Source organism: Oncorhynchus mykiss, chromosome 13 (genome assembly GCF_057628025.1).
Source record: "Oncorhynchus mykiss isolate SJ-2025 chromosome 13, ASM5762802v1, whole genome shotgun sequence".
Lineage (NCBI taxonomy): Eukaryota > Metazoa > Chordata > Actinopteri > Salmoniformes > Salmonidae > Oncorhynchus > Oncorhynchus mykiss.
This window is the reverse complement of record NC_143034.1, coordinates 48,527,103-48,544,564: the sequence shown is the minus strand read 5'-3', so window position 1 is coordinate 48,544,564 and position 17,462 is coordinate 48,527,103. Positions and strand designations below refer to the sequence as shown.

General features: G+C 41.1%; 3 protein-coding genes across 8 annotated transcripts; 2 read left to right on the top strand and 1 right to left on the bottom strand.

The window, feature by feature from the left end:
• Positions 1-991: 991 nt before the first annotated feature.
• Positions 992-4,366, top strand: LOC110486318 (lysine-specific demethylase 8). The gene is given in 9 exon segments (XM_021557824.3): positions 992-1,391; positions 1,498-1,959; positions 2,155-2,327; positions 2,418-2,550; positions 2,648-2,695; positions 3,384-3,533; positions 3,655-3,683; positions 3,685-3,745; positions 3,904-4,366. Coding segments are annotated over 8 exon segments (1,212 nt in total). The 5' UTR covers positions 992-1,391; positions 1,498-1,506; the 3' UTR covers positions 4,069-4,366.
• Positions 4,367-4,593: 227 nt separating this feature from the next.
• Positions 4,594-10,359, bottom strand: LOC110486319 (non-structural maintenance of chromosomes element 1 homolog). 6 transcript variants are annotated; one of them, XM_021557829.3, is made up of 8 exons: positions 9,952-10,359; positions 6,709-6,841; positions 6,379-6,500; positions 6,208-6,285; positions 5,962-6,108; positions 5,737-5,853; positions 5,262-5,388; positions 4,594-5,078 (listed from the first exon to the last, which is right to left on the bottom strand). In XM_021557829.3, the coding sequence occupies exons 2-8, from the start codon at positions 6,824-6,826 to the stop codon at positions 4,969-4,971; spliced, it is 819 nt and encodes a 272-aa protein (XP_021413504.3). In that variant the 5' UTR covers positions 6,827-6,841; positions 9,952-10,359; the 3' UTR covers positions 4,594-4,968. The 6 variants fall into 6 exon arrangements, with proteins under 6 accessions (XP_021413504.3, XP_090052538.1, XP_021413505.3 ...); XM_090196412.1 differs by having other exon boundaries at positions 6,379-6,447; XM_021557830.3 differs by having other exon boundaries at positions 9,942-10,107.
• A 75-nt stretch (positions 10,360-10,434) lies between these two features.
• il21r (interleukin 21 receptor) lies at positions 10,435-16,696 on the top strand. Its single transcript, NM_001124623.1, is given in 11 exon segments — positions 10,435-10,577; positions 10,830-10,927; positions 11,040-11,154; positions 11,256-11,422; positions 11,551-11,702; positions 11,808-11,952; positions 12,048-12,141; positions 14,862-14,940; positions 15,164-15,240; positions 15,382-16,407; positions 16,410-16,696. Coding segments are annotated over 10 exon segments (1,968 nt in total). The 5' UTR covers positions 10,435-10,577; positions 10,830-10,872; the 3' UTR covers positions 16,468-16,696.
• Positions 16,697-17,462: the final 766 nt, after the last annotated feature.

The window sequence follows — 17,462 nt, the reverse complement described above, 5'->3', positions numbered from 1 at the left end:
TTAAAAAAGTTTGAAATATCCAATAAATGTCGTTCCACTTCATGATTGTGTCCCACTTGTTGTTGATTCTTCACAAAAAAATACAGTTTTATATCTTTATGTTTGAAGCCTGAAATGTGGCAAAAGGTCGCAAAGTTCAAGGGGGCCGAATACTTTCGCAAGGCACTGTATCATTGTTCTGGCACGCCCGTCTCTTTATTTTAAATTCTCCATGTTGTAGTTTTCCTCTTATTGAATTAAACTCCGTAAAGGAGAGAAAAAATGAAAGCCCTAGATATGAATGGCACAAGAACAGTACAGTTATGGATTTTTTCCAGTCAAATACAGTCAAATATATTTAAGCAATAAGGTTGTATATGGCAAATATACCACGACTAAGGGCTGTTTTTAGGCACGTTCTTAGCCGTGGTATATTGGCCGTATACCACAAAACCCAGAGGTGCCTTATTACTATTATAAACTGGTTACCAACGTAATTAGAGCAGTAAAAATAAATGTTCTGCCATACCCATGGTATACTGTCTGATATACCACAGTTGTCAGCCAATCAGCATTCAGGGCTCGAACCACCCAGTTTATAATTATAACTAACCATTGTTTTATCGTGATGGGAGAATCTGGGGTAAGTTACAGTACAGTATTTTCAACCTAAATTTCGTTTCTCCGTAAAAACGAATGTGGGGACAGGCGTCTTTTTAGGTATTTTTTAAACCTGCTAAATTAGGTTAGCCAATGGCAAATTACAAATACATAAAGACTAATAGCGCCATTTGCCGGGTGCAGAGCTAATATGTCACTAGTCAGCACAGCTGGAGAATACAAATTGTCCACTCTTCAGACCGGAGCTGGCAGGATAGATGTATTTTGCTTAATAATGTTGTTGTTTTTTACGAAAAATGTGCTTCATGTGCAAAATAATGTGATATTACTGTTTGCAGGGTCGAACCCTATCATCACGTCGACAAGGAACATAAATAATGTATTCGTTTTCTACACGGAGCTCTTTTATTGCAACACCAACGTCTACACATGTCAACAAGGGGAACTAAAAGTGTTTTGTGCAATATCCGAATTACTAGACCGTTTACATTTCACAATCTCATTCTCGGGGTATTAAAGAGGACATGTGCTCAGTGATGATACGTTTTCTTGGGGAAGAGCCAAACAGTATTTCATTAGATATTTGATCCATTGTAACAATATTTGGGGATAGGGCTTTTTTTCTTGCTCCTACCGGACCGGTGCAGGGGTCTCGCTCCCTGAAAATCTCTCTCTTCAAATTTAATTCAGCGACATCATGTCATACTTGAGGAAGGATATGGCAAATTGTGGTTTTAATAGAAGTCTTGTGTATTCTTGATTATAGTTAACAGGTAGCAAAGGTTTTGCAGGTAGGCAGCCCCCAGCTAGCTAAGTTATAACACTAGTGGTTTTCAGACCAGATTGATTGTGCACTGTACCTTTTGATTGGGTCTAACAGTTCTCTCTATTCCACAGCACGAGTCTATGGCAGAACTGTGGTCAGCTATCTCTGCTGCTTTGCCTGTGACGGAGGCAGAATTTCCACTTGACTTCAGTGAAAAAGTTGAGCCTTCTGTGGTGGATGTGCTGAAACGTTGCAGGCAGCAGCTGTACACCAGGAGCGGTCGATGGAGGCAAAACGCTCAGATCATCTTGGACTTTTCCTGGGAGAAGCTCAACACAGGAACATGGCGTGATGTGGACAAGGAGTGGAGGTGTTTGTATTCATATGGCTGCCTGTTCAAAGTAGCTGCCCTGTGCCGTGATGATGCCTCACCAGCTACAGTGCAGGAGGCCATACGGACATGTGACTTGGGCCTGCTCATGGGGGCAGCCATCATGGACAATATTTTACAAACCATTGTAAGGATCCTGCAAAATGAAATCGGGAAGAGGCACTCCAATGAGGAGGATCCTAGTGAAGGAGTTAGTGCCAAGGTTGATTTCATATCTTATACTGTGTATGTTGTGGCCTCTTGCTTTCTAACCAGTCTGTGAGCCTGTGTCATATCCCTTTTTGTTTTTTCTCAATTTTCTTAAATGCTAGTAGGCTATTTTAGTTTGCTTTGCATATTGCTTATTCGCCAAGTCAAACTGTGTTAGTTTATGCTATGTTTAAATTCTTCTCAACAGAAAATGAAGGTTGATTGTGTGTCAGTGCCTGTGGTCAAGCAGACTCTGGCAGTACCAAGGATACACTGTCCATCATTGGAGAGCTTCAAGAAAGACTACTTGGATCCCCAAAAGTCAGTCATATTAGAGGGTATCATAGATCACTGGCCAGCCTTCAAAAACCACCCTTGGAGGTACCTTTTTCTACATTGTGTGTCCCTTTCCCTTACCTTCTCATAGTCCCCTAGACACCTCTGTTGATTTTGTTTTCTCCCTTTGCAAAGCATAGAATACCTGCAAACTGTTGCTGGTTGTCGGACTGTACCTGTTGAAGTAGGCTCAAGATATACCGATGAGGAATGGTCACAGACACTCCTTACGGTCAATGAATTCATCGATCGCTATATTGTTGTGAAAGTAAGTACTTCCTCGTGAAAAATATTGCCCCAAGAATAAGCCAAGGATAGACTCTTTTCACTCAATGCCTAATCCTGCTCTCTCTCACTCACATTAGGACGCATCAAGTTTGGGATATCTTGCTCAGCACCAGCTATTTGATCAGGTTGGTTATTGCCCTGTCCTGTTTTTTACATAACACATTTGGGTGAGGATGTCAGTGTTGATTATATACTTAACTAAAATATAAACACATGTAAATTGATGGTTTCATGACCTGAAATAAAATATCCCAGAAATGTTTCTCTCAAATGTTGTGCAGCAATTTGTTTACTTCCCTCTTAGTGAGCATTCCTCCTTTGCCAAGATAATCCATCGACCTGACAGGTGTGGCATATCAAGAAACTGATTAAACAGCATGATCAATACAGGTGTACCTTGTGCTGGGGACAAAGGATCACTGTAAAATGTGCCGTTTTGTCACACAACACAATGCCACAGATGTCTCAAGTTCTGGGGGAACGTGCAATTGGCATTGCTCTCCGGTGGGTGGGCCTATGCCCACCCATGGCTGCACCCCTGCCCAGTCATGTGAAATCCATAGATTAGGGCCTAATGAATTTATTTCAATTTACTTATTTCCTATATGATCTGTAACTTAGTGAAATTCTTGCATGTTGCAGTTATATTTTTGTTCACTATAAAACTAAAATACAACAAATGTACATTTTACTGGAAATGTAGGATACAGGCTTCTGTAATCCTTGCCTCCATTTTTGCATTGTACAAAATACATTTAAAGCATACAAGTTTCAGTTACAAAAACAGTTTTGTTCAATGTACTCTTCTCCAAGGTCCCCGAGCTGAAAGACGACATCCGTATCCCTGACTACTGTTGTCTTGGTGAGGGAGATGAAGATGACATCACAATCAATGCTTGGTTTGGGCCAGGAGGTACAGTGTCATCACTTCATCAGGATCCTCAACAGAACTTCCTGGCTCAGGTGAGTCCAACACATCCAGCGAGTAGGATCAGACTCACAGCAATTTGGACCCTGCCAGGGATGTGATCCTGTATTTTTGCCAATCATAATTTGGTGACATGGTTTCCCTATTGTGTAACAGGTGGTTGGGAGAAAGTACATTCGTCTGTATTCCCGAGGACACTGAGAAACTCTACCCTCACCAATTGCAGCTCCTACACAACACTAGTCAGGTTAAAATTACATTTAATCTCTTCATGCACCAGATCTATGATCTTAAAAACAATCTAGCATATAAGTGTTATTTCTAAACTGTTAGTGCTGCATACTTTGAATGGGAGAAATTAGTAAAGTGTTTGCCATTTAAACACAAAAGCTTTCTTTAATGCAGGTGGAGGTGGAGAGCCCAGACGTGGTGCGATTCCCAGAGTTTGTGAAGGCTCCCTACCTAGAGTGTGTGTTGCAACCTGGGGAGGTCTTGTTCATCCCAGTCAAGCACTGGCATTACGTGCGTTCTTTGGAGCTCAGCTTTTCTGTGAGCTTCTGGTGGTCATGACCCATGAGGGATCCAGATTCGGGTTGTTTTTAGTCCGAATCTTAGTTATTGCAGTGGTCTTGTAAAATGCAAGTCCTGTGCTCACGCATGTTGTGACTTAAGTCTGAATGTTATTTTCGTAAACAATCATTAACATGTCTGTCCTTTCATTGCTTCAGCACTGAGCCTCGCCCACCAAATGGCTTTAAAAACACCTGATTCTATAAACAAATTCTGCTCAACTCAATTAACTTAAGTAGAGGAAAATAGCCTATCACATAATTAAAAGTATCCCACCTCATATCCATGACAAAGGAAAGCCAGTTGTATTCAATCTGTCAACACTTGAATGTGATTATGGCACATATTGAATGCCAAGCTACCTGCATGATCGGCTCTTGCTTCCACTCATTACTACATTACATGAAGGAGCACTTGATGTATGCTCATTTCCTACTGCATATAAAATATGGAGTTGTTACCCATTTAATTTGATAGGGTATGTGTTAAAATTTGCATATTTAATTGTTCCCGCAGATACTCAGATTAGGTAATTTCCATAATTTATTCAAATTAGAATAGTACTGCCTTATTTAACAACCTAAGGAACCACAGGCACAAATGATGTAAACACAGCTTTCCATTTAAACTGCCTGAAATAATGATTGTTGTTGTTGCCACACTTCCCAGAATTGCTCCCCTAGAAAGTAACTTAATAAAATTAAGATAATCAAGTTAAGAGGAGTTCACGGGAGACCATTGACAATTCAATGAAAGATGTTCTCCTGAAAGTATCTAACATTTGATATACAATTATAAAAACGTTTTCAACTTTCAAACTTAACTAAATTGATTTGTACATTTGAATGAAGGCAAAACATTGTACTGAAAGTTCTGACAGCTATACATGCATCCGTGAGGTTATGACCTCCTGGTCCTCCGGGTCTGAGCTGTAGACCGAGGAGTGGGGGCCGTATTCTCTTTGGCTGCTGACTGAGTATCGCTCTGAGAGGACGGAGATCTATACACATCTATAGGGAAGAGAAGGGGAAATTAAATCATATGAATGACTAGATAAGGTAGGTAAATATGTTTATTCTTTGTCTGAGTCGAAACAGATGAAAGTGATATGTATACACAGACCTTTATACAAACTATTATAGACTATCATGGTACAACTTGTTGCAATTCTTGGATCAGTGTAACATTATTACCTGGGATCTCATGTGGCCAGAAGTCCTCACAGGCAGGGCATCGTGGATCAGTCCTTCCTTTGAAGTATCTGGCGACACAAGGGGTGTGGATTTTGATGCCACATGTAGGATTTTCACACATCTGGCACTGAGAGGTAAAAAATACCAGATTATTACAAAAATGATGCATGAAACCAAATGCTTTGCCTAGAAAGCCAGGCTATATCAGTGGTGTCAATCCCATTTTAAATTCAGTCAACATATTTTGAGTAGCAACTACACCATTCATGAGAAGCATATCCAACGCAACATTAAACATTCATATCTACCTTTGAACAGAGAGCAGAGGATTGAGAAAAGTGAGTTTGGGAATCTTTGACAAAAATCAGATGTTCCACCAATTTGGATTTGACACGGGGTCCAATTTAGCTAGCAGGAGGAATACATTAAATGCAACGTATTTACTGTCGTTTAAATTGAAGTTGTATCACTTTACCTGCAAGGCCACATTGTGACAGATGTGGCAGACCTTGACCTGGTCTTGATACAACATCCGAATATATTGCTCCATCTCCATTATACATCGAGTGGAGAGAGAGTAGTCACCATTTTTCTGAAGAAAATATAAAACACAGATTGCAAGTCAATCAGTGGCACAAGAATGTGAGTGCCCACAAGAAGCAATAACTGCATGCATAGAATGGGTCTTCAGAGACGGCACCTCATTCAGCCACTTATCCAGAACAAGCCTGTTCAGTACATGTTCCGTTTCTCTTTTCTTTAGCTTCTTTGTCTGGAGGCTGTCGGCACAGTTAAGAATGTCTGTGGAAGAGGCGGTTCCATTGTCAGAGTCCACAATCAGGTCCATCTAAAAAAAATTATAAGAACATGCCAATTATTACAGAGATATTCAAATGTTATTTAAGTCTTGTCAGTCATTAGCATTTACTAAAAACAGCCTACTCACTGTTTTTCGGAATAATTCCAACTCGTTGTCTGCATAATCAGTTGACATCCTGGTCACATCAGTTTCAGCCATGTTCACCTGGACGGGAGAAGATGTCAACAGGAAAAATAAGAGCAGTTCATGATGGTTGTAGTAGTAAAACTTTGAATTAATTGTATTAGTGTCACTGACCAAAGCATGGTACTGAAGACCATCCTCCTCAGACATCCCTTTTCTGATCTGCATGAACATGGGCTGTAGCTGGGCATTGATAACGTCAATGAATTCATCAAGTTTATCATGAGCATAGTGTGCTGTATAAAAAGGGGTACATGTGAGTGAGTGGCCCTCAACAAAAACAGACCTAGATTAAGCCTATTCCTGGACTTAAAGGCACTTTCAATAGAGAATCTCTATTGTGTCTAGAAAACTGGACCTTTGAGTTTAAGGGTTTACCATGCTGACACAAAATAAACAGTAGAGGACTCGGGGCAAAATAGTATGCAGCTATGCTGTTCTTACCACCGTGTGTCTCACAGCAATGTCGGTGGAGAGCCCTTGCCTTGGCACCATCAATGATCCCATTGACCATCATGGTTTGCAGGAACCTTTTATGGCTTTCTCCCAGTGGTCGAGCCATGGTGCAAGGAAAGCCCTAGAAAACATTCAACAACTATTTTGAATAAGCAGCATTTGAGTGTGTGAGATTCCATTGGACCTCACACGATGTGGTTGACCAAGAATTGCTAGTGCCTGGGCACACACATCGACAAGGTTAGGAGAATTAGCGTAGCAGGTTAGGAGACGGAGGTTGATGTTAGGAAAAGATCTGCTATGAAAATCACTGTATCAACGTGGGCTGAAAAGATATGTATATAAAGACAAAATACTGGTCTGTTTCTTTACCGTTTTTCACACTGTGTATTCATATACTGTATTCTTCACATTGCTCATTCTACTATTTTTATTTAACTAGGCAAGTCGGTTAAGAACAAATTCCTAAATTCCAAAACCCTAATGACGCTTGGCCAATTGCGTGCCACCCTATAGGACTCCCAATCACGGCCGGTTGTGATACAGCCTGAAATCGAACCAAGGTCTGTGGTGACGCCACTAGCACTGAGATGCAGTGCCTTAGACTGCTGTGCCACTCGGGAGCCCCATAATATACTGTATCTACCACTGTACATTGCATTTTGTTAGCAACACTTTATTTAGACACTGGATTCTCGACATAGGTCACTGTAATATGTCTAATGCTGTATATTACACATTATTTGGAAATATATTTTTGGTGTGCCCTCAAAGTATTCAGACCCCTTGACTTTCAAATGTTATTTGTCACATGTGCCGAATACAACAGGTGTAGGTAGACCTTACAGTTAAATGCTTACTTACAAGCCATTAACCAACAATGCAGTTTTAAGAAAATAAGTGTTAAGAGTCTTCTTGGGTATGACGCTACAAGCTTGGCACACCTGTATTTCTGGAGTTATTCCCATTCTTCTCTGCAGATCCTTTCAAGCTCCGTCAGGTTGGATGGGGAGTGTTGCTGCACAGCTATTTTCAGGTCTCTCCAGAGATGTTTGATCGGGTTCAAGTCCGGGCTCTGGCTGGGCCACTTAAGGACATTCAGAAACTTGTCCCGAAGCCACTTTTGCATTGTCTTGGCTGTGTGCTTAGGGTTGTTGTCCTGTTGGAAGGTGAACCTTTGCCCCAGGCTGAGGTCCTGAGCGCTCTGGAGCAGGTTTTCATTAAGGATCTCTCTGTACTTTGCTCCGTTCATCTTTGCCTCGATCCTGACTAGTCTCCCAGTCCCTGCCGCTGAAAAATATCCCAACAGCATGATGCTGCCACCACGCTTCCTCCAGGTTTCCTCCAGACTTGAAGCCTGGAATTCAGGCCAAAGAGTTCTCTTGGTTTAATCAGCCCAGAGAATCTTGTTTCTCATGGTCTGAGTGTCTTTTGGTGCCTTTTTGCAAACTCCAAGCAGGCTGTCATGTGCCTTTTACTGAGGAGTGGCTTCTGTCTGGCCAATCTACCATAACGGCCGGATCGGTGGAGTGCTGCAGAGATGGTTGTCCTTCTGGAAGGTTCTCCCATCTCCACAGAGAAACTCTAGAGCTCGGGTTCTTGGTCACCCCCCTGAAGTTGTGGAAACATGTCAAGGGTGCTTCACCCACCACCTGCCAACCCCTTTTTTACGCTACTGCTACTCTGTTCATCATATATGCATAGTCATTTTAACCATATCTACATGTACATACTGCCTCAATCAGCCTGACTAACCAGTGTCTGTATGTAGCTTCGCTACTGTATATAGTCTGTCTTTTTACTGTTTTATTTACTTACCTATTGTTCACCTAACACCTTTTTTGCACTATTGGTTAGAGCCTGTAAGTAAGCATTTCTGTAAGGTCTACACTTGTTGTATTCGGCGCACTTGACAAATTAACGTTGATTTGATGATCAATGGAAACAGGATGCACAAACTCTAATTTCGAGTCTCACAGCAAAGGGTCTAAATACTTGTGTAAATAAGGTATCTGTTTAATTGTAATACATTTGCAAAACTTTCTAAAAAACTGTTTTTACTTTGTCATTGTGAAGTATTGTGTGTAGATTACTGAGGATTTGTATTTATTTAACCCATTGTATAATAAGCCTGCAACGTAACAAAATGTGGAAAAAGTCAAGGGGTGTGAATACTTTCCCTTGGCACTGTATGCAGATTGCATATTGATTACAATGACCATGTTACATGCACACCTAATCTCCCATTATTACACAGGATACTCAAGTACTCTGTTTTTGAGTTGACGCATATAAACATCATATCCTGTTTACAATAAACCCAAAAAACGTATATTGCAGTTATGGCAAACCGATAACATGCCTGTGATATGCTTATGTTAGACGGGACACTGTGGCATGTAAACATCTTATCCCGTTTACTGTAGATTTTTGAGCAGGCTCAGTTTTACATATAATGGGTGCTGTTATGTGTTGTGTTTTTATCTGATTGTTAAATAAATCACCTCAAAAAGTACGCTACCTGTGCAGTTCGATCCGCCATAATAATTCATTTTAAGCTGATACATTGAAATACTGTCTACCTGCATAAGTGTCGAAGATATCACATTACACATGCGTTCTTATTTTCTCAAGAGATTAAATAAATAATTTGTCCACTCCTGTTCGAGACTAAATGAACATTTGTTGTACCATTAAGAAGTGCATACTTCTGCCTGAGTTATAATATATTAATATATAGTATGTTAGAGGTTAAAGGCATACAGTCAGTGTCCATATCAGTTACTATTCCATTTCATCCTTAAGAATTTAAAGGAGCAATATATTGAGCGGGATATCAGGTGTAACGTTATGTAAACAACTTATCCTGAATAATACTAGGATATGAGTTACTATCCGGAATAATGATAAACGTGGTTATATAGGGGTTGTTAGCAAACTGTCTGGAGATGTTCTGACAGTATTTCTTGTTTTTTATTATGTGTAGTTGTTTGACATTTTTGCTTCACTGTTAGTAACACAAGCATATCGCTGCATCCACCATAACTGCTACTGTGTACGGCAACGCGACCAATAAACTTTGATTTGGCTAGTCAGTTAACATTATTAACCAACGAAAGCTAACCAGCAGTAACAACAGGTCAGCAAATGTTCCGGACAAAATAGACCAGCACCAGCATATATCAAAAAACAAATAGATAAAAACTTTAAAACAACAGCACCTCCACTCACCAGGCAAGTCAGTCCTTGCTCTATTTTGTTTCTTCTACTTCTGTCAAAAGTTAGCTAGCTAGCTTTGTTTACGCGGGTTGAACGTGAGACTTGAAAGGGCCTACCTCTTCCCTTGCAGTTACGTTAACGGTGTTTCTGGAAAACCACCTTGAAGCCAAGGTGCTACCGCCCCCAAGCGGACTGGTAGACCAAACTTAGTACATTAGCTCTGGTTTAGATTGGAAACTCAGTGGCTCAGTGTTCCATGTCTTTATCTGCAACCGAACTTCCCGGCAATAGATCAAGTTGCAAAAATATTGCAATATTATTAAGATGTCATTGTTGGAATTCGAAAGTTGTAATCAACCATAAAACAAAAACAAAGCGTGGGTGCGTGCGTTATGGTCATAGGAGGAGGGGGGGACGATCAAAAGATCTTCCCATGAAAGGTGTGTCCTGTTGGAACTGTAATTTCCAGTAAGCAATTCGCAACCGCAGCTATTTCTATTTGTGTAAAGTGACAAATGATTGTTATCACTATATATCGTATGAAGACTATATACTGATTTATAGATTCATTGTTTTTTGTTTGTTCTTTTGAAGGAATGAGTACGTCCTCAAAACTATAATATATCATCATTGTGTGGGTGAGTGACTTTCTATTTGCTATATCTCTGTGTAATCAAGGGAATCCAGTGGGAAAGTTAGGTCTATTAACAAAAGCAACTTTTGACCCACAAAAACCGTATTACTATAAAAAATAACGTATAACGATTTTTTTTTAAACAACGTATTACTGTATTAATAATCACTTCTTCACATTTAGGCTAACATGTAGCCTATTTTAATGTGCAGGAATTTAAACACTAACAGGAAAAAACAATTCTTTCTGATTTCAGATTGAATTATACTGTGTGGTTTACTCTCAAGTATTCAGCAACAATGTTTATATTGCTTATTATAGTCACAACGCTTGGGACTTTGATAGCTGATGATGGTAAGCAGTCTTTTTAACATAGCCTATAAACATGTAAGTAGATTTAACCACGGTATTTTTGCCTGATCATGATTAATATTTGACAAGCTTTTTGTTTGTTAATTACTTGTAGCAATGAGTGACGGAAATCTTCAATGCTTCAACGACTATGACGAAACTATGGTTTGTCATTTTATAACTGACAAGTCTAAGTGTGCTGAATACAGCATGACGTTGAAACAAAATAGGTAACTTTATTATTGTTTAAGTTTTTCTATTGTCGATGTTAATCTCACCAAGAAGTCATATTTCATTTCAAAACTGCATAATTATTCAACTTATTTCCCAGAGGCAAAAATGATTGTACTTTCAAGGAAAAGGAGAGGTCCAATGATGTTTCCAAATGTGGATGCTCTATTGATCCAATGCCCCTTATTTCTGGGGAGGAGTTTAATGCAACACTTTGGAATTCTGGGAAGCGCCTAAATTCCGAAGTCTTCAGTATCAATTACACCAGTGAGTTGCATCTACATATGCAGATTGCTATTTGAAAATTAATTACTGTTATAATGAATATTGCATGAAATTAAACAATGCTTTAATTGATTGATATGTCAAACCATCCCTATCGTTGCCCTGTACAGTAAAACCCAAAACCCCCACCATCCAATATGTGAAACCAACAAAAAATGGGAATTTCCATATCAAATGGAAGACAAACTACCCTGATAAGAAAGAGTTTTCTAAGAACTTGATTGCCGAATTGAGCTACAGAAAGAAAGGAGAAACAGATGAGGTAAAGGAGGGGGATATAATAAATCCCTCATATTACTTCATTCCCCTGTTTGCTATCACATCACCAAGACAACTTTCCCTCTGGCCCTTTCCTTTGTTCCTACAGGTGTCCAAAAATGAATCAACAACTTCCTATGAATTACTTGGCAGAGACTTGGAGCCAAACACCATTTATGCTCTGAAGGTCAGAACCTATACTGACTGGAGCGGCCGTTTCAGTGACTGGAGTGAAGAGTTGGAATTCACTAACCGTAAGTGATTAAATTAGATTTATCATCCATGGGTTTTCAAACCTTAATTCCACTTTCACCTTGTAGCTCATTGTATATTCTTCTCTGCTCCACAGCTGCATCATCTCGGAAAGTGCTCCAGATTGTCATTGTTTTCAGCTGCATTGCTGTTATCATCATCACAAGTGCTTTGTTTTGGTGCAGTGTTAGGTAAGTTGTCCTGACATGTCTGTAGGTGACAGTATGTCTGTTTCCACAAACATATTTTATTTATTTATTTTTATCTCACCTTTATTTAACCAGGTAGGAAAGTTGAGAACAAGTTCTCATTTACAATTGCGACCTGGCCAAGATAAAGCAAAGCAGTTCGACACATACAACAACACAGAGTTACACATTAAGTAAAACAAACATACAGTCAATAATACAGTAGAAAAATAAGTCTATATACAATGTGAGCAAATGAGGTGAGATAAGGGAGGTAAAGACAAAAAAAAAGGCCATGGTGGCAAAGTAAATACAATATAGCAAGTAAAACACTGGAATGTTAGATTTGCGGTGGAAGAATGTACAAAGTAGAAATATAAATAATGGGGTGCAAAGGAGCAAAATAAATAAATACAGTAGGGGAAGAGGTAGTTGTTTGGACTAAATTATAGATGGGCTATGTACAGGTGCAGAAATCTGTGAGCTGCTCTGACAGCTGGTGCTTAAAGCTAGTGAGGGAGATAAGTGTTTCCAGTTTCAGAGATTTCTGTAGTTCGTTCCAGTCATTGGCAGCAGAGAACTGGAAGGAGAGGCGGCCAAAGGAGGAATTGGTTTTGGGGGTGACCAGAGAGATATACCTCCTGGAGCGTGTGCTACAGGTGGGTGCTGCTATGGTGACCAGCGAGCTGAGATAAGGGGGGACTTTACCTAGCAGGGTCTTGTAGATGACCTGGAGCCAGTGGGTTTGGCGACGAGTATGAAGCGAGGGCCAGCCAACGAGAGCGTACAGGTCGCAGTGGTGGGTAGTATATGGGGCTTTGGTGACAAAATGGATGGCACTGTGATAGACTGCATCCAACTTATTGAGTAGGGTATTGGAGGCTATTTTGTAAATTACATTGCCTAAAGTCGAGGATCGGTAGGATGGTCAGATTTACGAGGGTATGTTTGGCAGCATGAGTGAAGGATGCTTTGTTGCGAAATAGGAAGCCAATTCTAGATTTAACTTTGGATTGGAGATGTTTGATGTGAGTCTGGAAGGAGAGTTTACAGTCTAACCAGACACCTAGGTATTTGTAGTTGTCCACATATTCTAAGTCAGAACCGTCCAGAGTAGTGATGCTGGACTGGCGGGCAGGTGCAGGCAGGGATCGGTTGAAAAGCATGCATTTAGTTTTACTTGTATTTAAGAGCAGTTGGAGGCCACGGAAGGAGAGTTGTATGGCATTGAAGCTCGTCTGGAGGGTTGTTAACAGTGTCCAAAGAAGGGCCAGAAGTATACAGAATGGTGTCGTCTGCGTAGAGGTGGATCAGAGACTCACCAGCAGCAAGAGCGACATCATTGATGTATACAGAGAAGAGAGTCGGCCCAAGAATTGAACCCTGTGGCACCCCCATAGAGACTACCAGAGGCCCGGACAACAGGCCCTCCGATTTGACACACCAAACTCTATCAGAGAAGTAGTTGGTGAACCAGGCGAGGCAATCATTTGAGAAACCAAGGCTATCGAGTCTGCCGATGAGGATGTGGTGATTGACAGAGTCGAAAGCCTTGGCCAGGTCAATGAATACGGCTGCACAGTATTGGTGGTTAAGATATTGTTTAGGACCTTGAGCGTGGCTGAGGTGCACCCATGACCAGCTCTGAAACCAGATTGCATAGCGGAGAAGGTGCGGTGGGATTCGAAATGGTCGGTAATCTGTTTGTTGGCGTGGCTTTCGAAGACCTTAGAAAGGCAGGGTAGGATAAATATAGGTCTGTAGCAGTTTGGGTCAAGAGTGGCCCCCCCCCCCCCCCTTTGAAGAAGGGGATGATCGCAGCTGCTTTCCAATCTTTGGGAATCTCAGACGACACGAAAGAGAGGTTGAACAGGCTAGTAATAGGGGTTGCAACAATTTCGGCAGATAGTTTTAGTAAGAAAGGGTCCAGATTGTCTAGCCCGGCTAATTTGTAGGGGTCCAGATTTTGCAGCTCTTTCAGAACAACAGCTGACTGGATTTGGGAGAAGGAGAAATGGGGAAGGCTTGGGCGAGTTGCTGTGGGGGGTGCAGTGCTGTTGACCGGGGTAGGGGTAGCCAGGTGGAAAGCATGGCCAGCCGTAGAAAAATGCTTATTGAAATTCTCAATTATAGTGAATTTATCGGTGGTGACAGAGTTTCCTATCCTCAGTGCAGTGGGCAGCTGGGAGGAGGTGTTCTTATTCTCCATGGACTTTACAGTGTCCCAGAACTTTTTTGAGTTTGTGTTGCAGGAAGCAAATTTCTGCTTGAAAAAGCTAGCCTTGGCTTTTCTAACTGCCTGTGTATATTGGTTTCTAACTTCCCTGAAAAGTTGCATATCACTGGGGCTTTTCGATGCAAATGCAGAACGCCATAGGATGTTTTTGTGTTGGTTAAGGGCAGTCAGGTCTGGAGAGAACCAAGGGCGCTATCTGTTCCTGGTTCTAAATTTCTTGAATGGGGCATGCTTATTTAAGATGGTGGGAAGGCATTTAAAAAAAATAACCAGGCATCCTCTACTGACGGGATGAGGTCAATATCCTTCCAGGATACCCGGGCCAGGTCGATTAGAAAGGCCTGCTCACTGAAGTGTTTCAGGGAGCGTTTGACAGTGATGCGTGGAGGTTGTTTTACCGCTGACCCATTATTATTATGATATGTTATCATACAGCTTCATATTGGCCCTATAGGCTTTCAAATCCTCCTATTTTCCCCCTCTGCAGACTCAAAACCAAGTTGTGGGATAATATTCCTCAATGTTCAAACCCAGACCTTTTGTATATGGTTCCAGCAGTACCTAAGGTGAGGCTCTATCTCTAATTATAAACTGGGTGGTTTGAGCTCCGCATTGCGTCGTGCATAAGAACAGCCCTTTGCCATGGTATATTGGCCATTTACCACACATCCTCAGGCCTTATTGCTGCAATATTCCATGTTTAAATAAACTGTAAACCTTCATTACTTTCCTACTGTAATTGCTTCCATTTGTGTATTTGCATTGAGTGATCTTTGTTCTCCACCACAGGTATTGTCTCCTCCCAAAATACTTTTATCCTCCATCTATGTTGATTCTTCAAAAATGGACACCGAAGAAAAAACATGGTGAGCATATTGATGCAATATAAACATAGACAAATTAAAAGGTGTCTTCGGTTTCAGTCTTATTCGCATGGACAGTCAAGTCCTTGCAATGAAAATACTCTTTAATTCACTGTAACTTTCCCGCTGGTCTTTTCCCTACAGGACAAACCCCGCGACAGTAGATGGGAGCAGTGGAAGAGGCCGTGGCTCAGAGCTTGACTCATCGTCTTCCCTGGGTCATGCCCACACATGTTCCACGAGCCCGGAGCCTAGTAATGTGCAGATCATTAGCCATCTTCAAGAGGCCCTGAGCAAAGTCTTTCCCAGCCTTGTTCCTTTGGATGGGAATCCTCAGTCATTGCTCTTAGCCCCTCCTATGACCGATGATGGTACAGAAATGAACTGCCCTGAGTCAAGTCGAGACATTGGTGTGTGTTCATCTGACCACAAACCTCTTAATTTCATGAGTGAGTCTGGAGGTTCTTGTTACAACAATATTACCTTCTCCCCCTCAGTGCCCATCAACTCCCTTCAAGAGTTAACACCAAGCAAGGCGTCCTCATTTCCTACGCGGCCTCTGCTCTTTTGTAACTCCTCCTACTATTCTGGTGAGGCTGAAGTGTTGAGAAATGGCCATCCACAGCTGTTTCTTGGTACTGGTCAACAAGACCTTAATTTGTCCACTAACTGTGAACCCCTCTTGCAAACCGACAATTCATTTCACCCGTGTGATGGCGCCAGTGATGATTCAGAGACTACCACGTCATCAGAGGACACCAGTCTGATCTACGGTTCTAACGTGTCCGATGTTATCAGTGTCGTTGCTGGATATCAGAGCTTCAGTGAGGCGGTTGGTAAGGACAGTGAGAGAGGAACTGATGCCTTCATAGATGTGACACTGCCACTTAAGGGTTTCCAGGATGTGGACAGAGAGCCTCTGATTTACGATGTGGATCCATGTTACCACAGCCTGCCTGACGCTGGATGCAGCCTCCCCCCGAGTGATGGCAATTATCAGGTTTTACAGAGCCTGGGACAAAATTGCCCAGATCAGTGGGTTTCAGACAAACTGCTGAACAAGTGTCTGGAGACTGAGATCCCTCAAAGCTCCATGGGGAACATGCCTCTAAATGTCATACCCAACTCACAGGGAGGACAATGTCGGATACCTGGAAGTCCCTTTCTTACTGTTTCTGTTCAGACCAAGCAATGCAAATAGACAATGACAGCTCTTATCATGGTGTGTGATTATACGGTAGACACTTTTGCACTTCACAATTTATTTTATTTTGGGGACTTGAGCTCATATATATATATATATGTTTTTTCTATATTATACAAACAGTTTGAATACCATTCTGCCATGAAAATGCTGTAGTCTCAAGTCCAGAAATGTTCCACATTTTGGATGTACTGCTTCTGTAAATAAACATTTGTGTGTGGGAAACTGCAACAGTTAATTGTTGAAGAGATACAACATGACTTGTCTTTGCCTCATCTGTCTGAAACATGTTGTTCATCATCTGGGATGGAAAAAAATAAGGATGTGTACTTCAGTTGAAATACTGAGCAATAACATCTAGATTACACATCAAGGTTGTCAAACTAGTCTCCAGCCTCTAAAAGTTACTTCTCTTCTAATGGCTTCCCAAAATAGTCAAATAGTCAGACAGTTTCATTGCATCTGATGCTTGATAGACAAAATAGTTTTAACAGTACAACCCTCAAGCATGAGGTTGAATTTCTGAAGAAAAAAGTGGTAGGCCTAGTTCCTTATTGCGTTGTTTCTTGAAACAAGTACATTGCAGCTTCCATGGAAATACACACCCACAAAGTAGAGCCAGCCCCTGATGTCATAGATGCGTTGCGAATCAGGTTAAACAAAACAAAAAAATTCTGAGGATGAAGTTCATGTTTTGTAGTGTTTATTGTAGAAAACATAAACACTTTTTTCCCTTCAAAGCTCTTTGCTTAACTGGCGAAGCTTGAATAAAGACTACCTGACTAGTGACACACATAGCGATGGTTTATCATGCAGAAAATTGTGAGGCGTTTGCCAGTTTAACCATCAATAATATTATACGGTTGGAATGACTGAGGCATTCAGCATAATTTATTTCACAGTATTGTGGCGGTTTTGTGACAGGATGTTTTTGAACAAAGGCCAAGATAGAAGTGTGGAGACATCGGAGAGGATTGTGTAAGGCCATTTTCACAGAGCCACAGGGCTGCTATGCCAACTT

Excerpts from the sequence above, each read along its gene's own strand:
- LOC110486319 (XM_021557829.3), bottom strand. The coding sequence starts at position 6,826 with ATGGCTCGACCACTGGGAGAAAGCCATAAAAGGTTCCTGCAAACCATG. Across the intron at positions 5,389-5,736 it reads GTCACAATGTGGCCTTGCAG|TGCCAGATGTGTGAAAATCC; the intron begins GTAAAGTGATAC and ends TTTACCTCTCAG. Across the intron at positions 5,079-5,261 it reads CTGGCCACATGAGATCCCAG|ATGTGTATAGATCTCCGTCC; the intron begins GTAATAATGTTA and ends TCTTCCCTATAG.